The following is a 23,885-nucleotide window of genomic DNA, read 5'->3' as shown; positions in this document are numbered from 1 at the left end:
GAGGAGTGAGATTGGTTAGTATTAGGGTTAGAATATCAGACTAAGCCAATCAGAGGCAGAGTGGGGCGGGTTATGACTTCGCCATCCTAGGAAAAAAAATATAGCCAGCTGACGCCGGTGTTGGGTGCTTTTCGCCCCAGCGCCCCCTGTAGTCATAAACGTGCAGTACAACAACCGTCCACTCGCTACAATACACAAGACGAGCAGTTCCTCCTCCTACACGCAGGGGCCGCTGTACAAGTAAACACCCGGCCAACCAGTCCCTCTTTTGCTTTCCTCTGCTTTGTTTTCACTGGGCAAGAATTAGATGGCCGACCAAAAATTAAAAGCAAACTTTGTTTTGTCTTTTTTTTGTCTTTTGATGTTACCTTTTGAGGTAAAATAGGATGTGTTGTTAAAAGGATAGGCATTGTAAGCTGTAGCACTAGCTCTAGCACACACCTTTTTCGGGCTGCAGAAATATAAAAATACCTCAAAACTCCTGGAAAGTTTTGGTCGGCCCACTCAGTTAGTTTACACATGGGGAGCCAGTTCACTCTTTTATCGCCACCAAATGTTGGGATAAAAACACCAGAGTTTTACCTTTTTTAAAACCGTTATCGTCATCATGCTGAAGTCTAAAACCTTCGTTAAGAAGACCCGGTCTGGCGGGGTGATGAAAGTAGTGCGTGAGCATTATCTGAGAGATGATATTTGGTGCGGAAGCGAGGCTTGCAGTGAATGCAAACAGGAGTCCACGGTGCTGCAGAGAGACGCGTGTATTGAGAGCAATCTGTGCTCATATCCACATTATCTGCTCCCTGACACTAATGTAGTGTTGCATCAGGTAAAGAAAAGAAACTTTGCCTGGATGTCTTATTTCATACTTGTGCTCAAGCAAAAAGGCTTTTTGATCATCAGGCAGTCTAATATGATTTACAGACATCTTGGCATTTAACTTTCCATACAGGTTTCTAGTCCGCCCCAGTCTGTATCTCGCATGTATTGTGATAATACTTCATGTAGTATCAGATCCTTTACTTAGGTAGCAGCACTGGTACAGCAATGTAAAAATACTCCATTCCAATTAAAGGTCTTGCGTGAACAGTCTTGGTTAAGTAAAAGTACACAAGTATTAGCAGCAAAATGTAGTTAAAGTAGTGGTTTGGTCCATCTGACTGATGTATTATTATATATGACATCATTAGATTATTAATACTGAAGCATCAGTGTGTAAGCAGCATGTTACTGTTGTATCTGCTGAAGGTGGAGCTAGTTTGATCTACTTTATATACAGTTAGCTAGTTTAGTCCAGTGGTTTCCCAACCTAGGGGTCGGGCCCCTTCAAAGGGTCACCAGATAAATCTGAGGGGTCGTGAGATGATTAACGGGAGAGGAAAGAAGAAACAAAGTTCAAATACACAAACCTGTTTTCACTTTTTTTAAACTTTTTGTCTAATGTTTGATTTTTGGTGAAATATTGGATCATTTGAACATTTATTGAAATGAAACCATGTGAGAAGTTTAGAGGGAAAAATCACTATTTGGTTGAGCTATTAACAACTCATAGACATCTGAAATGTGACCTGACTACACACTGCTTTTTTTAAGATGCCAAAAGCCCAAAAAGTTGGAAAGCACTGGTTTCATCTTTAAAATGTTTTGTATTTTAAAAGCTTGTTATATTATCCATTGTGTTAAATCTTCATCTGAAAAGTAACTAAAGCTGTCAAATAAATGTAGTGGAGTAGAAAGTACAATATTTCCCTCTGAAATGTAGTGGAGTGGAAGTATAAAGTAGCATAAAATGGAGTTACTCAAGTATAGTACAAGTACCTCAAAATTGTACTTAAGTACAGTACTTGAATAAATGTACTTAATTATTTTCCACCACTGATTTCATGTAATATGATAATTCATGAGGATGATTATGATTCTGTGATTTTAGGCTATGGTAATAACTTTTGCCTTTGTCAGTCTCTTTAAACATATTTTTACAATTCCTGTGTCCTGCAGATCGATTTGTTGGAGGATCCAGTGATTCGTAATGTGATTATCCTTCAGACTGTACTTCAGGAGGTTCGCCACCGCAGTGCACCAGTCTATAAACGCCTGAAGGACATCATACATGAGAAAGAGAAACACTTCTACACCTTTACTAATGAACACCACAGGTAGAAAGACACGGCTGTTGTTTTTCTGCACCACAACGTATTACTTGTACTATTTTTATAGTATGTAAAAGTTATAGTAATATCCACATTCCTCTTCACACAAAGATCTTCGTATAAGACCTTCCTCATGATATATATATATATATATATATGTATGTATTTCTATATGATATACATATATATGTTTGTGAATAGCAAGACAGATTTTTTTGCCTTCATGCTTGTAATCCTCATACATTCATCGTCATCATTTTCATTCTTCCAGAGAGACATTCATTGAACGTGAACCGGGGGAGAGCGCTAATGACCGTAATGACCGTGCAATCCGAGTGGCAGCCAAATGGTACAGCCAGCACCTGAAGACATCTGAGTCCGACCCAGATGGGCTGAAAGTGGTCCTCCTCACCAATGACAGAGGGAATAAGGAGAAGGCAGAGGAGAAAGGCCTGCTGGTGTACAAATGTAAGTGGTCTCTCTTCACATAGTAGCAGCAGTCTAAAAAGCTTTGCACATTAAGAACATAACACTCAAAAACGTTTTTGAAAATTACCATGCACTCTAACACTACGTGCGGCCAGAGGGTTAAGAGGTTTCTTCAGGAAATAGAAGCTTCCTAAGTCCTCCTCATTAAGAAATACAACTATGCTTTCAAACTTCATCAGCTGTATCCACCAATTTGTCACAAACACTTTCATTCATTTCCTGTCTAGTTGAAGAGTACATCAAGAGTCTGATAGCAAACCCTGAGCTTGTGGATCGCCTGGCATTGTCAAGTGATGACAAGGTAAACACACACACCCTTGTTAAATATAGAGTTAAACGCTAGTTCATGTTTTAGGTAAAGTGTTACTGTAACTGCAGCTATTTCTTACCTTCTCCTCTTGTCGCCCCCCGATTTATTTCTCCTTCCTCCCTCCCTCAGAACGAGATCACCAGCAGTAAGGTGTTATTCCCAGAGCACCTCCCTCTGTCCAGGATCCAGGCAGGCATCAAAAGTGGTTCCTTCCTTCAGGGAACGTTCAGGGCCAGCAGGGACAACTACCTGGAGGCCACAGTCTTCGTCCAGGGAGAGGGGGAAGACAGCACAGAGGTGTGTATCTACGTGTGTCTTTCCTTTTGTGTTATGTTGTAGGATCTGCATGTCCCCACAATTACACAAAATCTGGAAATGTAAGGATGTATCTCCCAAACTTTATCCGGGTGTTGGTGAGAATTTGTTGTGCAGTGGTGAAATTTAAGTTTCATTAGAGGAAAGACTAGCAAAGTGCCTGCATATGTTAAAAACATTGTCCTTGCTTTTCCGTTTCCTGCCAGGTTCTCATCCAGGGTCTGCAGAACCTGAACAGAGCGGTATACCAAGACGTGGTTGCCGTGCAGCTGTTGCCACGGAATGAGTGGGTGGCGCCCTCTTCAGTCGTGCTGCAGGACGAGGGCAAAGCAAAGGATGATAATGCTGAGGAAGAAGAGGAGGAGAAGGCTGTGAGTAAATTACTGATTTTGCCTCTGCTTACAGTTGATGGACATATATGCTGAAGATAGGTGTGCTGTGTAACACAAAAAGAGAGCCCATATTTTTTTGTTTATTTTGCATTTAAATTGCAACCCCTGATGAGCTCTTCGGAGCTGTCTAAATATTCTCTGTGTTCCTGTGTGTGTGTGTGTGTGTGTGTGTGTGTGTGTGTGTGTGTGTGTGTGTGTGTGTGTGTGTGTGTGTGTGTGAGCAGCTGAAGATCTCAGCAGCCGAGGCAGCCAGGAAACCCACAGGCAAAGTAGTGGGAATCATCAAAAGGAACTGGAGGCCGTTCTGTGGCATGCTCAACGTTTCCCAAATCAAAGAGGTAACACTGGACTGCTCTATATATCAAGTCTAAATAGACTTGCTAAGTCTAAAAATCCCACAGAATTTGAATTTCTGTGCCAAATTTTATCATGCAGAGGAAGGAAATATTATTGTTTTACTTATAAAATTGATAAAGGTCTTGAGACCAGATATTACAAATTGTCTCACCACCAGTGCTGACTGTGTCTTCCTGTCTGTTTCCTGTTTTTGTAATTTTTTCTCTTCTTTTTCATGAAGTCAACACGCCACCTTTTCACGCCAGCAGACCGCCGTGTTCCACGCATTCGCATTGAAACACGTCAGGCAGCCACACTGGCAGGCCAGAGGATCATGGTGGCCATCGACGGCTGGCCCAAAGACTCCAGGTATCCAAATGTGAGTGTCCTACGATTAGTACGCACATCCTGAGCTGTCCTAGTTTGACAGGACTTTGAATTGTTCATGTTTTCTGTGTCTGTATGAAGCCATGCCTCTCTAGCTTCATAAGTAATAATTCTGCATATAAATACAAAGTGTGTTTCTTTTTTTTTTAGGGTCATTTTGTGCGTAGTTTGGGCAATGCCGGGGAGAAGGACACGGAGCAGGAAGTCCTGCTTCTGGAGCATGACGTTCCCCACCAGGCCTTCTCTCAGGCTGTGCTCAGTTTTCTTCCCAAGATGCCGTGGGCCATCACACCAGAGGTAATCGCTGCGTTTCCAGAGATACACTGGGATTTTGCAAGCACAAACTGTATGTAGAGGTGTGTGTAGATATTAATGTGTGTGTGTGTGTGTGTGTGTGGTACAGGACATGGTGAGGAGAGAGGACCTGAGAAATCTGACAGTTTGCAGTGTGGATCCTCCAGGATGTACAGACATAGATGATGCTCTGCACTGTAGAGAGCTGGAAAATGGAAACCTTGAGGTATGCATATTGTATACACACACATACACTATTAAATTACAATATTAGGTTATTTGTGTGTATGTATATATATATATTGCGACTCTCTCTCAGTATGTTTTTTTGTTTGCCGTAGGTGGGCGTCCATATCGCTGATGTCAGTCACTTCATCAGACCTGGAAACGCTCTGGACAAAGAGGCCGCCAACCGTGGCACCACCGTCTACCTGTGTGGCAAAGTGAGGAGAAACAGTCATATCACAGCATGTTTGACAACAGAGCTTGGTTGCAAAAAACTACAAAACATAAAGCAATGTCTCTGTTAGCTCTATAAGCTTTGGGATCTTATATTTTGCAAACCAGTTTAGGTGAACACAGAATCTGTTTCGGATGTAGCAGCCTGACGCTTTCGCCATATTTTTAGCTTTTTGACTATTCCAATCATCTCATTTTCTCTGCATATGTGCCCTCAGCGTGTGGTTTTAGTGCAGCTTTTTAGGAAGAGATATTTAAGTTGTATTGAAATTTTTTAATATTGTGACAACTACTATGCCTGCCTTGACCGCCAAATAGTCAAAAAAATAGTCTTTGACACCAAAGAACTGAAATAAAGCATCTTACATGTGTTTGATGTGTCCAACAGAGAATAGACATGGTTCCTGAGCTGCTCAGCTCCAATCTTTGTTCTCTACGCTCCAACGTGGAGAGGTGAGGACACACACACTTCCACTTACTCAATAATAGATGTCAACTGTGCTCTTTCTTTTCCCCAAATATCAAGTACATATTTTTTGCCATTCTAGCCGATATGAACTGAATGTAGTTCTAATGTTTGTCTGTGATTATGTTTTTTTTTTTAATAAGGCTGGCTTTCTCATGTATCTGGGAGATGAACCATGAGGCGGAAATTCTAAAGACACGGTTCACAAAAAGTGTCATTAACTCAAAGGTAAAGTTGCACCATGTAGACACAGAAGCACAGAAAATATGCAGAAGCGTGTGTGTATCAAATATCCTGCAGCTGATACTACTGCCTGCTTTGATTATTTATTTATAAGACACAAAATTACAGGCTTGTTTTGATTTATGTTTATTTAATGCTGATGTTTTATACTTAATTCTTTCTCTTCCTCTCTATCTCTTAATTCGGTCCAGGCATCTCTGACTTATGCTGAGGCCCAAATGAGGATTGATGACACCAACAAGAATGATGACATCACCAAGAGCCTGCGGGGCCTCAACAAACTGGCCAAAATCCTCAAGAGGCAGAGGATAGAGAAAGGGTAATGGCTGGCAGTTAGGAGAAGAAATAGCTGCAGGAAATGGATTTACAGAAAGTAGGCCAGCACATCATATTGTTTTGGACAAAATTTACTGTTTTTGATTGATCTGTGCATAACTCAGTCACTTAAAATTTAGTAAACATGCCTTCCAGTTCACTGATAGTGAAAATAGCAAATCAGGATAATAAGGACAATAGGGAAATATGAGGAAAGAATCCAGCTCACGAGGTTTAATTGATCGTAGTTCCTTATATGAATCATGTTTTGTGTCGCATTCAGGGCACTGACGCTGTCATCTTTGGAGGTCCGTTTCCACATGGACAGTGAAACCCACGACCCCATTGACCTCCAGACCAAAGAACTCATGTAGGTAACTTCAAAAAGGAGCATTCTGCAGAATCCTTTTTGAAACCCTTTTCTCCACAAAATCTCTCCCTTTTTATGCTTTTTTCAGTGTGTCTCATGCAATCTTTTAGTTAATAAACTCATCTCCTGGTTTTTAGGGAGACCAACTCCATGGTTGAAGAGTTCATGTTGCTGGCAAATATTTCAGTCGCCCAGAAGATCTACGATGAATTTTCAGAGTGCGCCATGCTGAGGAAACATCCAGCACCGCCTCCATCTAACTACGACATCCTCCTCAAGGCTGCAAAGTCGAAGGTGGGTGGAGATGGATGATCATGCAGAAAAAACAGCTTTGGTTTTCAAGTTATATGCCTGTTTCTTGAACTCATTTGTTTCTTTTGGCCTAAGATGCTGTGTCCATTCATTAGCAGAACCTCCAGATATCTACATTTAAGAGGGCTTTTCTTTTTCTGAAGTCCCTGTAAATAAAATGTTATTACCAGAGAAACCATGATCAATATTGCTGTAACCTAAAGTTAAAATACAGGTAGACAATACACAAAACTATTAACAGGCACGAAGCAAGCGTGTGAATAGATTAACAAACAGAAATCGGGCTCCATGTTCAAACAAATATTCAAATCAAAACATATCTACAGTATATGACTAACCATGCTCATGACTTCTATTATAAATATATTTAAACATACAAACACTTTTGTGTCCTTCTTCTTAATAGGATGTGGAGATCCATACGGATTCGGCCAAGGCACTGGCTGATTCCCTTGATGTGGCCAAGGTGGACAGTTTCCCATACTTTAACACGCTGCTGCGCATTTTGGCCACTCGTTGCATGATGCAGGCCGTCTATTTTTGTTCTGGCATGGACAACGATTTCCACCACTACGGTCTCGCTTCACCCATTTATACACACTTCACATCACCTATTAGGAGGTATGAAAACAGACACTCTACACTACTTGACTAATTGAGTTTTGGCGGGGCCTTTATAACAAACAAATGTGCGTAATTGACAGATCATCACACCGCAGTGCTTTCTAACCTTCTCATGTCATCTGCTCTCATACACAGGTATGCTGATATCATAGTACACCGCCTGCTGGCCGTGGCCATAGGAGCAGACAGCACCTACCCAGATTTGATGGACAAACATAAGCAGTCAGCCCTCTGCAACAACCTCAACTACAGACACAAAATGGCTCAGTATGCACAGAGGTCGTCAGTGGCCTTCCACACGCAGGTAACCATATAGAGACACAGCAGTTTGATGTATCCATCATGATATCATTTTGACTGACCTAAAGTGAAAGTCTGTTTTATAATCTCCACAATAGTGCATATTATAATTTCATGCTTTTAATACACACAATCTCTTTCCAGTTGTTCTTCAAGAGCCGAGGTATTTTGAACGAGGAGGGATTTGTACTGTTTGTGAGGAAGAACGCAATCATTGTACTCATCCCAAAGTTTGGCCTGGAAGGAACGGTCTTCTTTGACTCCAAAGACAAAGCAGGCCCAAATCTTGTTTTTGATGAAGAGGTATAAACTCTTAATTCATTTCATTTTATATAACTGAAGTCATTCATTTGCTTCAGTTTTGTTTTAACTCAACACTGATAAATGTTAATGAACAGTGCTTAAAATATCTCTTCTGTATGTGTGTTGAGGGTCCCACTCTGGCAGTAGAGCAGCACACCTTCCGCATATTTGACAAAGTGAAAGTCACCATCAGTCTAGACGACTCCAACATTCAGCACCAGAAGATCCGCATGTCTCTGATTGAACCGGTGGTAAGGACAGACTAAACCGGATATGGGTTTTACTTTCAAAAGACTACCTTTTTAAATCTTGAAGAGATTTTTTTTATCTCTTAATTTAAGCTTTATCAAACAGCTACAAGCTAATTATCCTGTTTCAGATTCCTGGTGTGAGTGTTCCAGCCCCAGATGTCGAGCCACAAGCCAAGAAACCCAAACTGGACCGCTGACACAGCAGTGAAGCACTAGAACCACCATCTGATCCTCTCGAATATTAAATCTTTAAGAACCAGTTTTGAGTCTTTGTTATGTACATTATAGATATAGACATTGTTATAGTGTACTATAGTGTTCCCAATTTAATAAATCTACCACAGAGAAGCTACACTGCTCCACGTGTACCCATCTACTCTTACATTGTCATTTTATCATTTCAAACTTGACATAAAGTGTTTGTTTTTTTACTTACTTGTGTCTGTGTGTTTTGTAGACTCAACATCAATGTTAATCTGCAAAACTTTTACAGGAAATGATTCATAACACTGACAGTTGTTATCTACAGCTTTGTTATCTTGATATAAGAACAATGGAAAAAATGAATAATTATCAGAGCATCCTCTATGAATGTTATAAAATTTTGAGTAGTAAAAATCTCACTACAAGGTCCATTCAGCTGTAGATGCTCTGGATCATCTAAATGGACTTTTGGGGTGAGATTGGTGACGGTTTCCAAGGTCAACAATGAACTTTCAACCTAATTTTTTAAGCTAGCATGGACAAGAAGTGCCCAGGAAAATAGAAATTTGAACACCACCAATTCCATGACAACTAGGCAAGCTTCATCTCCATCGGAGGATCGTGGTATGGTCAAAAGCTCAAGAACAGCTAATAAATAGATGTTGTGGTGCGATTGTTCTGTGGATTACTGTTGCCATGGTCAAGGATGAACTTTAAATCTCAAAATTAGTATTCAGTGATCCTACAGTAAAAAGTAGAACTCATGTTCGTCCCATTTAATCTTTTACTAGATTTCTAAACCATTTAAAATCTCATACTATTTAATGTGGACAGAATATAGAGACACCATATGGAGCTCGACCCTGAATATTTAGAGACATTTCTAGACCAAGTCATTAAGTCAAAATACTCCTTTACTTAAATGGTCAGGACTAAAAATAAACAATGTACAAAGACCCCTCTCAGAAATAAATGTGTTCTCAAGTCAGATAAAAAATTCAAGTTAATTTAATGTGACAATGATCCAGCTCATGTGTTAAGTATAGAAAAACGGTGTACAAATGGCTCCATCAGCTATTAAGTCATTAGTGGCATTATTCAGTGGGTCTTCTGGAATAAATATTCTTACAATCCAAATAAGATCCACAAGTAACCTCAATTTTAACATTTCTCATTCAATAAAAGAAAAAAAAAGTCAATCATATAAAAAAAAAAAAAGCATAAATGGTTTTAAAACATAAATACAGTACAAATCTGATGCCATCTGAAAGTCAGGATTTATCAGGTCAATCATGTCAGCACCAAATAAAATTGAAATCATGGCATTAACATCAATACAGCATTCAAGGAGGTTACTGTTGTGCAAGTTCATTACAAAATTGGCTATTTTTTTCTCATCATCCCGGTATCCTGGATCCAAAACTACTGTTGATTTTGGATCATCGTCTTACAGTGGTAGTAAGATAGGCTGTGGGTAAAGTCTACTCCCTTCTAACCTGTGATAAAACATATTGTAGACCATTTCCTTTCAGTCAGGCAACTTGTACCTGCACCCTTGGAAGAAGTAATAACCACTTGTGAAATCTCTGTTCTTTTTATACCTCATTTAACAGTTGACCCCATTCACCCTAACCATATTAATTTGACATAAATGCTTCAAACATAGTGTAAACGTTGTTGTATTTGATTGCAAAATAATCATCTTAAGCATCTACTAGAAGAGGTGTCCCTTTCAATGCATCCGTCAGATGGCTCAGTGGTGAGGATAAAACACCTGGAAAATAAGAAATCACTTTAATTTATTGATAAAACAAAAGACTGTGAATCAAATCTCTGAGCTAATGCCTGTCAGCATGCACTAAACTGTCAATTAACACACTTGACTAATCGATATGTGTGTAAGATGTATCTTAAATAAGTGCTGTGTTAGTGTGTAAAGGGTTAACAGTACTGTACCTTTACTTTAGTGTGTCTAGTGAGTTGGTAGGCTTCTTCTGCCAGGTTTGAACTGAAGGACTCTTTGCTGTGACAGTCTGAGCCGAGGCCATCAATAAGACTAGCAGTGCCCGTTGAGGTAGTATTGTACCCGCTGTCCACCTGAACACACATGAAAAAGCAGTCAGTTACCATCAGATAATACAGTTTTCAGTTCCGCAGAGTGTCTTATTCGTCCACAGTTCAACAAACTAACTAGCCTCACAAAGAGCGATGTGAAATTGACAGATTTATTCATATAAAAATATAAGAGAGTTAAATATTCTGTGAAATATAAAGAAAACAGACATTGCCTTGATATCAGTGCTTACACGAACCTGCATGCTGGAATCGTAGCGTATGCTGCTTCCCTCTGCCAGGAGAGACACAAACATCTGAGAGCTTTCTACTGCTGACACATTGCCCATGCGAGAGCTGGTCAGCTGTCCCAAAGGCCCTTCATTCTCCTCCTCTTCATCCTCATTGTCCTCCTCCAACCTCCCCTCCATCCTTGTCTCCTTGCCCTCCTCCATATCCACAGGTTCCATAAGATCCAAGCTAACGCTCTCAGCGTCGGCAGGGTGAGCGTCCCGGGCCAGGGGTGAAGATGGATCTAGCTCCATAGACGGGAGAGTGGACGAGCAGGAGGAGGAGGGGAGTTGGTCCTCAGCCTCCTGATAGTCCTGGAGCTTAGGGTTGAGGATCGGGGAGATGAGGGGAGGGGAGGCCCAGCAGCGAACTCTCGCCCTGGGCTTAGATCTGGCGTTGTGCTTGAGCTCATTGTGGCAATGGAGCTGTTGTGGGGAGCAGCTACGAATGGGAGAGCAACCCTCAACAAATGGACTCTCAGTGCAGGAAGGGATATCTACGTCCAGGGGAACACCTTGTGGGGTCAAATTCCTCGGCTGCTTCCTCTCAGCTTAGGAAAGAAGAGGGATACACAAAAAGATGGGAGTGTTAAAGAAAGAACACAGATTTTTAAAAACCCTTATCATAAGAGGTTGTATAATGGTAATTATGGTACTGGTGAATTGGTGAAATTACAAAACCAATAGTCTACCTGAGCCAATAGGTGTGCGGGCTGCATTTGCAACAATAGGAGAAATTGTGGGAGAAACGAGGCCAGCAGGAGACGACTTATCAGGGAACAGAGGACTGGTGATGCTGCCCAGGCTGCAGTCCCGGAAGCAGCCATGCTGGATGGGACTGGACGAGAACTGACCCTACAGTAAAGACAAGACAAACATATTTTCAGTTTTTAATAGTTACATTTCTCATTATTATTTAACAAAAATGTAATGTTAGTTTCCAAGAGGCCACCTAACCTCTGCAAGAAAAATCTAGAGGTAAAATTTAGTGGTGAAATTAGGTTTTTGCTCTCTTTTTGCAAATGTTATGGACACTTGACATTGAAATTCTGTAGAGTAAACAAAAGGTCAATAAAATTAATTAATGGAGATGCATGACATATTAATCTTTTATGACTTACATAATAAAACATTATACTTTTGTTGACGTTCCAGTTTAAAAGATGCTATTAGACACAACAAAAGATCACAGATGCACATTTCATAATCTCCCAAATATAGAAGGTAAAAAAAAAAAAAATCGTACATCAACACCAATGAAAGTAATATAATGACCATAATAATAATTGATTGACAAAACATTACTGCACCCAATGAAAGCCATCATTAATTGCACCGCTACACTTCTCCACTCACCGTAGATGGAGTCGGAGCGGACACACCACAGGACAAAGGGGAGGAAAAGATGGATGATACAGCTTCTCCCTCAGAACCTGCAACACCTACTACGGCTCCCTCTCCTTGGTTTAGTAGTGACCTCTCGTGCCTGGAATGATCTCTTTCTGGGCTTGGTGGGCTGGAGCTGTCAGAGCCGCTATAACTGCCTTGGCCATCGAGGAAGAGTTTTCGCCTCAAGGAGGATGAGCTGAGGCTCTCCTGAACTGCATCGCATGCTTCCTCATAACGGTAATATTCCCCTGAAGGGAGGGGAGAAACAGATAAGACAGTGAATTCATGGTGGAATACTCTCTCATAATTGACTCTCTGACTTTGTGCTGGCATCTTTTTAGACACTTACCTAGAAGTTTCTCCAAATCAAAAGCCAAGGGTAACGAAAGAGTTGTCTGACAAGCAACTGAAAAACAAACAAGGTCAAAAAACAAGTTATTAGACAGTCAGGGAAAAAGAAGAATTGAGCACTGCTAGAAGAAAGTAATGTCAAAGCCTCTCAAATGACACACCAACCTGAGTGTTTTTCTGGCTCCTCAGCAATCATTGCAGACATACAACCTGAAGGTGCAAGGACACAATACAGTAACATGAAAATGAAAGTCACAAAACCAGAATCCAGCATGAAATCAAAGCACAGTGAAGAAAAATATCTGAAGTTGAAAGTAATATAAAGACTTACTTTTCTTATGGATCTGAGGGGCTTTGCGGGTGTCTGGGGCCGCCCAGGGGGAGGGCACAATGGTTCCTTTGGTGAAAAACTTTTTGGGAGAAAGGCGAATGACACAATTACATATGACATTAAGTGAAATCAATATATCAACTTCTCTATTTTTATATCATCAGCTAACCTGTTCAATCGCATTCTGGCGCTTTTCCTCGATGTCAGAATCCGTCCTAGGTGTTTGAGAGAAAAAAAAAGCTTGTCACTCAAATTCTATCATGTTTAATTTGCTGTCTGGACTTAACGCATCAAGATAGATTCACTTTATGAAAGCAGACAGGAAAGTGTATAACAAGATATATTTAGAAATGCTGATTGAAGGACAGATTCACAATTTTTCAAGTCTGTCTTGAAATAGTCAGGTGCCCATATGAACACTGAAAGAGGTTTTCCTTGCTGTAATCATTCCTGCTGTTCATACTGGCTGTTAAAAGATCCCCTTCAAATGTGCTTTCAATGTAAGTGATGGAGGCCAAAATCCACAGTGTGTCCACTCAGTCATTTTGTGTAAAAATGCATTTAAATGTTATTCTGAAGCTTATATGGGGCTTCAGCAGTCTGAATCAGTCATATCAAGTGGATATCTGCCACATTTACAGTCTTTTTAGCATAAAATTCCCTCCTAGTGTTTTCCTGTTGAGCTGTGGTGGAAGTATAGGTACAAAAAGAGGGACTTTGGCACTAAAAAGACAGACGTTGAAAGATATCTACTTGATTTGACTAATTTGGACGACTGAAACTTCATATTAGCTTCAAATAAACTTTTAAACACATTTTTGCACAGGAGGCTTGTGGATTTTGGTCCCTTCACTTACATCTTCTAATGGCCAATATGAACAGGAGGAATGATTATGGCAAGAAAAACCTATTTCAGTGTTCATTTAGGCTCCTGATTATTGTTTTAAGACAGACTTGAAAATTTGTGAACCTGTCCTTTAAGCCACCAGGATTTCACAAGGAAAGTCAATGTCACTTTTATGTGTCTACCATAAACCACTATTGTGTCATCACTACATACAGTACCTTGTCTGGCTGAGGTAAAAGGACTGTCGCTGGATATCCTCTGGGTCTATGTGTACTGGGAGAAGACTGGCCATTTCATCAATAGACCAGTTAAACTTCGGTGGAGTCTGGGGGGAGAGAAAGATGAGGAAGTGAGTAAAAGACAACATAAAACCTTCAGTAGAGTTAAATCTGTGGGCATCATACATTATACAGAAATTTGCAATAGTAGATGTTTGGCTATGCATGTTTAAAAGATTTGAGGTTGTGTTCAAACTTACAGCTTTACAAGGCTTGGACTTGAAGACAGATGGACTTGGCACCAGGGGTTCACGGAGATGGCGATAGTCATTAGGACTTTCAAAGGGGTTTCGTATGGAGGGTCTACCTGGAGTCTCTGGAGTGATCTGTAGCTCAACATGGTCCCCCATCTTAACTGACCACAACAGATATTACAGTCAGCAAATAGGAATTTCAAAGATTTAAAAAAACACCAATGCAAAATGCAGACAAACAGGGGGTACAATAACAGCCAGTCTTTCGTTGTAAGGTGAATAGTTTGGTATGTTAGCTACATTATTGTTAACTAGTCTTCGAAGAAAGCAACTAACGACAAATAATCTGGTTTCATCGTTACGTTACACAATTTTCCTTCTTCCCTCTTTCTTAACACACTAAAAACGAGGTGAACATTGAAACATTAGCCGATTATTTTTTGTCAATGGTACTTACAACTATAAACGAGCCCGTACTCTGAACATACAGCTAAAAAACAATATTCATTGAAGAGTCAGCAGCAACCAAACAATCCGTAGTGAGACGGCTTCAAACGTTTATTTCAATTTTGCTCTCAAGGCCCAGCAGCCAATAGAAACGCTGCAGGAAGCTCTTAGTAACCAATGAAGGAAGTCGTGTCGTCACTTCCTCTGCCAGTCTGGTTGTCGTAGTGATCCCGGCAAGCTAGGTAGCTAGCCGCCAATACTGTCTCTTAATTCAGCTAATAATGAATACGAAACGTTTAAACTCCGACTGAAGAGTTGCAATAAGTTATTAATCTCGTATCGGATCTTGTTTGTTAGCCACTTGCTAGCAAACGTTGGCTAACTAAGCTAACTAAGCTACATCCATTCAGCACCATGGCAAGTGCATCAAACGCAAACCTAAACGCAGTCCGGGAGACGATGGACGGTAATTATATAATTAAAGAATATATCCAATGCGTATTTGAGAAATAATTTCAAATTCGTTTTGTTTAACGCGAACATATCGGTTTGCTTGTTTGTAATCGTTTCAATAATTGATTGTATTGAAGTCAAGTCAAGTTTTGTCTAGCTGTCAGATTAGTGGAACATTAATATCTAACTAACTCTTCTCCTTCTTCCTTCAATAGTGCTGCTGGAGATCTCCAGACTGCTGAACACAGGTTTGGACATGGAGTCTCTGTCCATCTGTGTGAGACTGTGTGAGCAGGGCATCAACCCAGAAGCCCTGTCAGCAGTTATCAAGGAGCTGCGTAAAGCCTCCGAGTCCCTAAAGGTACAAAAACAAACTCCTGAATAACTCACTTTTTTACGGTATTGTAAATAATCAATTTTGATGGTGGTCAAGTCCCACCCCCGTTTATCCATTTTATAAACTGCTGACCATTCAGTTAATTATTGTTAAGAAATCGCCCATGAGAAATTACCAGACCTCAAAGTGATGTCTTAAAATTTCTTTCACTGTCTAATCAACAGTCTCAAAACCTGGAATCCTCAATTTTCATTGATATGAAAGTGTGAAAATTTGAAGATCCTTCAAATTTTAGAGGCTGAAATCATCTAGTCTTATGTATTTTTCTAGATAAATTACCATTAATAAATGATTGAAATTGCCATCAATTTAATTGTGTGTTGATCAGGTAATTCATCGATCAACAAATTGTTTCATCAATTAATTCAGATGTTGAAGTGATATCAATACAATTTCCTACACCACCACTAAAAACTACTGCAGTGTAGAGATGTGCCAGTATACCGTTTTTACGATATATCGCGGTAAAACATTTGACGGTATCTATACCGGTGTTGTGTAAAAGTCTGTTCCCCCCTCAATTAATGTTCCCCTCCTGGGGTTAAAGTAAGGGGAAACTTATATTGACAGGGGAACAGACTTCAACACAACACCGGTATACCATTTTTATGACAAACAATGGTAAAACTGCTGATATTATGAATACCGGCAACCATTTCCATTACCATGATTATCGTTGTTTTCAGAGGAAACCGTGAGCGCAGAGCAGCTGTCCTGTCTCCGTTAGTAGTTTGAGTTTGTTTAGACACACGTGGCCTGTAAAAGCCCTTTATAACTGATGTCCTGTGCGTGTTAACAAATTTCTCTGCTTTTTAAAAATCAATTTAACTGTTAACAGCCAGCAGATAAAACTTAATACAAAGTTCTTGCACTCAAGGAATCAATCGATTAATTTTATCAGGAAAAAAATCATGAATTTCCAAAATATGAATGTTTTTGTAGAATCTTGAGAGACACTGAGCTGCATTTTAAGTGATTTCTAGTCAACTGTCTTAAACTTTGATCAACCTGCTTTTGAGTTTAAACTGTTTTTGATGTTTTTTCTTCAACAAGGCTGCAACATTCAGCTCAGTTCAGTGAGTAAAACCCAAAGCAATCATGGTGTGAAGTAATTTAACTATAGTTTAGTACTAATAGGAGGATTTCAGGAAACGTGATTATTGTGATAAGTTCAGATGCCCACAGCTGCTGACCTACATGTTTTAGTGATAAAAAATTAAAGCAGTTAAAAGGGTTTGCTAAATGTGAATGTTTACAACGACATGTTATAGGGTTGGAGGAGATTACAATATATACCATTAAACAATGAAAAATATGTAAGCTGCCTTAAATGCTGTTTATGCTCAGGTATCTGTCCCTTGAGTGTTATGCTATTATAGACAATATTGGAAATCAGTGGGAACAACTGTTGGACAGCAGTGATAGATTTTTGAACAAATGTGTTGAAGTATCTTGATTTGCAAAGTAATTATGTGATTATCCCAAAATACACAATCCCATCTGGTTCTTTTATCCACCAACAGTTTCTTGATTTTCCAGAAAACATGTTATACCGTGATATAAGCTGCCCGATATCATAATAGTCTGTCCGTATACTACCTCCTCCTAACATGGTATAATATTGTCAAAGTTTTGTTCTGGTGTTAAATTTGACCTCTCAACATGTCACCTCCTGTCAGGTGTTTGCAATAAATGTGTGCTAAACAAAACTGAGAAATTATGTTCTATATTATATTATATGCTCTATATTCTTTTCTTGAGGCTTGTTTACTGATATGGGGTTTTCCACTTAAGAGTGACTGAATCATGAATTAATTTTGATTACGATTAAGGACAACTGATAACAATTTTTAAAAAATGCATGCACAATGTGAATTCCTAATATTCATTAGCCTTTGTGTTTTCCACACACATCAGACTCCCAGACAGTTGTGTAATTCAATCATAAGACTGAAGCCTGTATAGTGATATAATGTTAATCACTGCTGTATATTTATGTTGTGTTTCAGGCTCCTGAGAACTGCACAAACTGAAGATGAAGGCTGGTCACCTCAGTTTGGGACATTTTTAATGGGGTCATACCTCATTCCCGGATCTGTACAATGGGATCTTCAGCCAATCAGATCTGTCGCGTGTTGACGATCTATCCTCAGCCTCCTCTGTGACTAATGTGCTCCTGTCCTGTGCTTTGGCTGATGTTTGACCGAGTTTTTGTATACAGGTGTCGACCTCAGTCCTCCTCTGAAACGCTCCCAACAGGAGAGCACGCTCAGCCGTTCTGCCTCTAATTTAAGCTTGCTCCAAGTAGTTCCAGCTGCCATTTGTCATTTGAGTGGTATTAGCATTGACATCCTGCCTTAATTTAAGAGCATACATTGCATATCTGAGTCAACTTGTATTGCACTTTTCATTCAGTAAATCTTTTTTTATGACGTTCTGAAATGTAGAATTAGTTTTTAATTTTGTGTAAGCATAATACATTTTTCAACTTTTGCCATTACCTTTGTCCATGTAACCATCAATGATTAATAATGTCTAAATAAAAGTGTTACAGTCAACAGCCACCAGGTGGTGTTGTGTCATTCTTATTCCAATCTCAAGTATAGGTATTTATTTGATGTTTGGTTCTAACTGTGCAAGTATCTCACAAGTTTTCTTGATACATATTTTTAAGAGCAATTAAATAATTTTATCAGGTACATTTTTTTTTTTAAAGTCACATTTTCCCCTTTTCATTTACCACAGCAAATCACACTACTGTCTTTTTTTTGTGTGTGTGTGTGTGCGTTGCCTTTATCCCCTTTTAGAAGATGAGATAGATTTAGACACTAGATTTTAGAGAGGAAATTTTCTTTCCTGTTACACTAGGTGAAAGGGACAAAGACACTGGTAAAACATTGCACAACACAATACAAAAACAGACCATGCAGGGGTGAACACATGCAAAGCCAATAAGCTGTACAAAAGAGAAGACATGAACAAGGGTCATTCTTTACTGCAGGATGTCCTGTTGAACTGGAATCTTGGCCCCTTTATATCTGTGCTCTATCCACAGAAAAAGTATTTTAGATATATTGCATACTTGACAAAAAAATCCCCATCTTTGATCAACCAGAAATGAAGCCCCTACATCACGTATCTAACCACACGGAGCATTGTTTTCTTTCTCCACCGTCTGTAAAATAGCTCTATTCATCTTCTAGACGAGGGAAAATGCTGAGACCACAGAACATTCCACCACAGGCCAATATAAAGGCTTGAAGCGACCTCTCATCCGCAAGGGCTTGTATTAGTAGTTCTTCATTGTGTGTGTGTGTATGGGAGGGGGGGGGGGGTCTCCATGTGTGTGAGTTAAGGTGTTTGTGCTGCTCTGTAGATGTCTACAAATGAGTAGCCCCCTAAGCCAACTGACAGTAACGCCTCACCCCTCACAGGCACACCACAGAGAAAACCAGTGAGCGAGCAGCAGGGTGTTGGTGTAAGCATTTCTGTCTTCTTCTGCTTTGTCTCGCCATCTTGACTGACAGGCTGTGGGTCTAAATCTCTGTTCTGCTGCTTTGATCTCTTAACACAGTATTTCTCTGTTCCTCAATACCAGCATCATGTTCACCGAGTATGAGAGGCATACAGATACGGTGCGGTGGCTCTCCTTGATAGCCCATAAGCCCCAAACAACCCCTGGCCTCCGTGGGGGGTGAGTTGAGATGTGGATGGAGAGAGACCCACATTGAGAATCCTTTTCTTTTACAAAGGAAAAGAGTTATGCATGGCTTGATTGGCTACTGTGGGCGTGGGATTCGGGATGCATTGCTCTCTTTTTGATGTGTTTGAAGGGTTTCTCCTGATCCTAGCCGGCTACTTTGATCTCTGTTAAACAAAATATTCCCAAATCCCATAGTCCTGACTGAGAGATTAGCGTCCATATATGCATAAACATCTAAGAGGTGTTCAACTAGGGCACTGGTCAGGTCACATGACTGTATAAACTTAAGAGGCAAGCAGGTCCTCACATCAAAACTTCTAAAGGTGTTTATGTTTGTATGTCTGATAATTATCCAGGCCGAGGATTATTTTTCTGATAAATGAGGGCATTCTCATTTAAAAGTGAAAGACCCATGTGTTGCAGTCCGGTGTGTGAAATGGATATTACAGAAATAATTAGACTGATTAGAAGTTCCTTATGTATAAGGAAAGATGAGCTGTTGATGTTCAAACCTGAATTACGGACACATTGTCTCATGAAGAACAAACGCAGTGTTTGCTGAGCCTTATTTGAAGTAGAGTTTAACCAGTTATAAACCATAGAAACAGGTTAGTTTAATGTTTTCTACATACAAAGGAAGGGCTTTGTTTGTTGAAGGATTTAGATGAGACTGAAGATGAAATATTTCATGTGTTTTTGCATGATTATTTAAGGGCTACACTTTTTAGTAAGATGTCCTGAACTGATTAGTTCTTCTGGTTGGATGATTATGGTGGATAGTTTTCTGTGGTGCTTGAAACAAAGTTGTTTGTTTACACTGTAATGTTATTTAAGAAGTTATTTTCTTGTGTCAAATGTTTCAGCACTGCAACAATATCTTTGGTGTCTAATAAGTCCATGTGGGCTGGACACTTGTATGTGCATGACACAATAAATAACATATAGGTAGATTGTAGCAGACTCTGAACGCCCTGCACAACAAGAGATCATACTTATATTCTGGCACTGAAATGATTGATTTATTAATATTTCTGTAACTGATCAATCCTGTATGGCCCTCATCCTTTCAGCAAGCTCCACTGACTGTATTCGCCCCAAGAGCAGTTCTGTGACCTTGTTAGAGCTTACTCCAATATACCACCCTTGATTAAATACAAGCCACACTTTTACACCGTCTAATTTAGTATTACTATTTAGGTCCCAATTAAATTCGTAGCAAAGGAAATTGGATCATAAACTCTTTAAAGGATCGTTAACAATCATTAGACAGGATAATGGCATGGCAATCAAAATATGTAAAAAAAAAAAAAAAAAAAAAAAAAAAAAAACTTCCAAAGTCTTTTAGTGACTTTGTTGTTTTTGGACATTTTCCAAGCTGATTAATGTAGAATTGATTGATTTACAGTTGTAATTAGCTGTCTTCTGCATAGATGCATAATAATCATATATCTGCCTGCTTGTTTTAAAGTATTAATTGGTTTCATTAACAAAAGCAGTTAATTGAATAACAATTAACAAAGTTGGCGATGGCATTGACACAGCGCGTGCAAACTCCCTTGTGTTTTCCCTACGATGATAATGAAACCACCTTTTTATCAGATTGGAATTTTGTGTGTTGGACTATGTAATGACTAATATGATATTGGGCTTATTAGTTTATTCGAGTGGCTCACTGAGGCGTTTCGCTGGTATTGAACACGTTGTGTTTAACAGGTAGGCACCATATGTTGCCTTAATCAGACATTGGAATCACATTTGGTTGTTAAATTGTCATCTAATAAAAGCAGGTAGTAAAACAACTTGAGCTAATTCAATTTCAGGCGAGTTTAGGTGAAGTGAACAGCTGTTCGTATTTGTTGAATTGTTTTAACATTCCCTCTCTTGTTTTGTTTTTTTTTCCCTCTTTTTTTTTTTTAGGTTTAACTCCAATAGCCTGTTTCTTTCTCAACTTTTCTTGTAGAAAATAGAGATGGAGGGTGGACTAGCTGTCCACTCTCTTTTAAAGAAGACAATACCAGGCATATTGTAGTGACAGCTTGCATTGTGTGTGTGTGTGTGTGTGTGTGTGAGAGAGAGAGAGAGAGAGAGAGAGAGAAGGGGGACAGGAGAATGTGTGTGTGTGTTATGTTTGAAAAACTGAAAAACAGAGAATGTGTGTGAGCATGTGCGTGTGTGTGTGTGTGTGTGCATGTGTGTTACAATGACAGCTTGTATTCTCCGTGATTAATGATGTGCTGTGTGACTTGATAAGTGCTTCGGAGGACCAACGCTTGTTTCAATTAGACCTTGTGAAGGTCGCGACGCCGCGCCGGCCTCTCATTATCATATCCATAATCAATCCACATTATCATAGGGGAATGTGGAATGGATGTGTGATATCTTGGTCAGACACACACAGATGAGCGCACACACACACAGAAACACCTAATCACATACCAAAACACAATGACATACTCTCTCACTCACAAGAGCACACACACACACATACACACACACCCGTCACTCCAAGTTGATTTGAATCATAACAGTGGCTGTCGGAACGGATTGTCTGTTTAGATTAAGAGTGTGTATCTGAGAATTAAGCAGCGTTGATGGTGGTGGCATTTCAGATCCCCTCTGCAGACACAAATGCCAAAACATCATTCTGTCACTACCCCCCCCTCTCTCTCACACAACCACATATACGACCAGCTGCACACACACACACACATGCACACACACACACACTTACCCAGTACCCTGGGGCATTTTTAATAGAGGCGAAGTGATTCGTATGTTTTTACTCCTCTAATAAGAACAGATTGAGTGGTATTTACACTTCACCGGCTGATCTAACCACCTACACATTTCCCTCATGCTTCTGCTCAGTGGCCAAAACAGACATGTGGAAAGGACCAGAGCTTGGCTTTGAAACGGCAACACAACATGAACGTTATCTTTGTCTCTCTGGCTCATGATGGCAAGTAAAATATGAACTGCTAAAACTGGAAAACTGCAGCCAGATTTTGCGTGTTTTAGTGAGTCGTCTTTGTCTCGGGCAGTAAAGATGATATGATGAAAGTCTGACAACAGATTCAAAAACCTGGCGAGCACATTGGCCCCACTTGTGATCTGACTCCCAGAGAATCTCTCATTTAATCAAGTCGAGTCGAGATTGAAACACAGAACTAAAGGTAATAACATGAATTGAGGCAAATGTTGGAGGTTAAAACTAAAGAATCACACTGTACTGGAGCAATTAAAGGAATCAAAGCAGATATAAAAAATTAATTAACTCAGTAATATTCAGTGGAGGGAGAATCTTCCTAGCCGCTCAAGATAGATAGGCTCTCAAGGTCTGAGTAAAGCCACCACAGAGGAACTTAAAGCACTTAATATCACACAGTTTAAGTGTGAAAATTTTTCTCTCTCTCCCTCTGTTTGATATATTGTGTTTTTATACTTCACTAAGTGAAGATATTTTGCATCAGATGTCAGTTCATTGTTTCATTTCAGTGGATTTTTAAGTACAATAGCTGCTGTATGAATTAAACCTTATGACCTTCCTGTTGTGAGACAAAGTCATTTCCCACCAGGGCATCCTGCAACCTCCTGGTAACAGGACTCTCTTAAACACTGTGGTTGCATACCAGACTGCGCCTGGATGAACTAAAATTAAAAATTTAACAAAAACTAGCATCAAAGGTTATAATCATGAATAATTTCTTTAGACTTCCATATTTCTCATCAGGTCCTTGTATATGTCACCGTTTGTGGATTAACTGGGTTCATAGTGTATCAGTAAATCTATCAGATCCGATGGTGCCATGAGCCTAAAAAGTTGCAAAGCACTGGCCTGGGAGGTGAAACTGAACGTTTCCCTCCTTATTAAACACTTAAAGGTGGGAATTTACTTCATGAATCAGTTCTGCTTAACACTGATGGCTTTATCTGTGTATTTTCTACAGATGGAGAAAGAGAGTCGTGACATTTCTTTTTGGCAAGGAAAAGGCCATACTCAGCAGGAGTTATCAAAGGCAAAAAGTAAAAAGTTCGAGTTAGCTATCTCTCTCTCTCTGCCTCTCTCTCTTCCCCTGGAGATACTCATGTTAAGCATAATTAAGCAGATTTGATTAGCATCAAGCCTGGCTTCCTCTCTTGACTTTTAATGAATGTAAATCTACCATCTACATCCTAAAGATTAATTTCTGCCAATTAAAAAACACAAGAGGGCTTATTGGAGAGAGGGGTGAGGTGGGGGGTGTTGGGTGGAAAAGAGTGTTAAAGTCCTTTGAGTTGGAGTACAGTCGGAGTTTTATCCTCTTCCCCCTTGTCTTATGGTGAGATGGTCTCTGGAGATCTGTGTGTCTCTCTCTCCCTCACGACCAAGATCATTATCAGCACAATGTTCCGTGAAAGCCACTTTGAAAGGACTGCAAGCTCCATATGTAAATGATGGGAGTGTGTGTGTGACTGTGTGAGTGTGACTGTGTGTAGACTGGATGAGGAAGCAGTACAGAAACAGGTAAGGGGGTCAATTTGTCAAGACAAGGTTATTGGCCCCCTTATGAGCGTTTGTACATTCACATCTCTCTGGTTAGAATATTTCTTGAGGCATTTGATTCAGATTTTTATTGATTCAAGACCGTGGTGTATG

At 39.8% G+C, this 23,885-nt stretch overlaps 3 protein-coding genes across 4 annotated transcripts; 2 read left to right on the top strand and 1 right to left on the bottom strand.

Annotated features, from left to right (window-relative positions):
• Nucleotides 1-110: 110 nt before the first annotated feature.
• dis3 (DIS3 exosome endoribonuclease and 3'-5' exoribonuclease) lies at nucleotides 111-8,744 on the top strand. Its single transcript, XM_042433517.1, has 21 exons — nucleotides 111-826; nucleotides 1,996-2,153; nucleotides 2,419-2,615; nucleotides 2,864-2,937; nucleotides 3,076-3,243; nucleotides 3,468-3,632; nucleotides 3,878-3,991; nucleotides 4,231-4,368; nucleotides 4,527-4,673; nucleotides 4,780-4,896; nucleotides 5,012-5,113; nucleotides 5,518-5,582; nucleotides 5,739-5,823; nucleotides 6,030-6,157; nucleotides 6,437-6,523; nucleotides 6,661-6,817; nucleotides 7,242-7,456; nucleotides 7,595-7,763; nucleotides 7,904-8,062; nucleotides 8,191-8,313; nucleotides 8,442-8,744. The coding sequence occupies exons 1-21, from the start codon at nucleotides 608-610 to the stop codon at nucleotides 8,508-8,510; spliced, it is 2,856 nt and encodes a 951-aa protein (XP_042289451.1). The 5' UTR covers nucleotides 111-607; the 3' UTR covers nucleotides 8,511-8,744.
• Nucleotides 8,745-9,509: 765 nt separating this feature from the next.
• bora (bora aurora kinase A activator) lies at nucleotides 9,510-14,811 on the bottom strand. 2 transcript variants are annotated; one of them, XM_042434350.1, is made up of 12 exons: nucleotides 14,707-14,811; nucleotides 14,256-14,410; nucleotides 13,996-14,102; nucleotides 13,100-13,145; nucleotides 12,931-13,009; nucleotides 12,765-12,809; nucleotides 12,598-12,654; nucleotides 12,216-12,496; nucleotides 11,552-11,714; nucleotides 10,830-11,410; nucleotides 10,474-10,614; nucleotides 9,510-10,291 (listed from the first exon to the last, which is right to left on the bottom strand). In XM_042434350.1, the coding sequence occupies exons 2-12, from the start codon at nucleotides 14,403-14,405 to the stop codon at nucleotides 10,271-10,273; spliced, it is 1,671 nt and encodes a 556-aa protein (XP_042290284.1). In that variant the 5' UTR covers nucleotides 14,406-14,410; nucleotides 14,707-14,811; the 3' UTR covers nucleotides 9,510-10,270. The 2 variants fall into 2 exon arrangements, with proteins under 2 accessions (XP_042290284.1, XP_042290285.1); XM_042434351.1 differs by having other exon boundaries at nucleotides 14,256-14,405; nucleotides 14,707-14,807.
• Nucleotides 14,812-14,908: 97 nt separating this feature from the next.
• Nucleotides 14,909-18,110, top strand: mzt1 (mitotic spindle organizing protein 1). Its single transcript, XM_042434352.1, has 3 exons — nucleotides 14,909-15,162; nucleotides 15,365-15,510; nucleotides 17,556-18,110. The coding sequence occupies exons 1-3, from the start codon at nucleotides 15,111-15,113 to the stop codon at nucleotides 17,577-17,579; spliced, it is 222 nt and encodes a 73-aa protein (XP_042290286.1). The 5' UTR covers nucleotides 14,909-15,110; the 3' UTR covers nucleotides 17,580-18,110.
• The last annotated feature ends 5,775 nt before the right edge of the window (nucleotides 18,111-23,885 follow it).

Source organism: Thunnus maccoyii, chromosome 14 (genome assembly GCF_910596095.1).
Source record: "Thunnus maccoyii chromosome 14, fThuMac1.1, whole genome shotgun sequence".
Taxonomy (NCBI): domain Eukaryota; kingdom Metazoa; phylum Chordata; class Actinopteri; order Scombriformes; family Scombridae; genus Thunnus; species Thunnus maccoyii.
The sequence above is the reverse complement of the archived record's forward strand: the minus strand, read 5'-3'. Positions and strand labels throughout refer to the sequence as shown.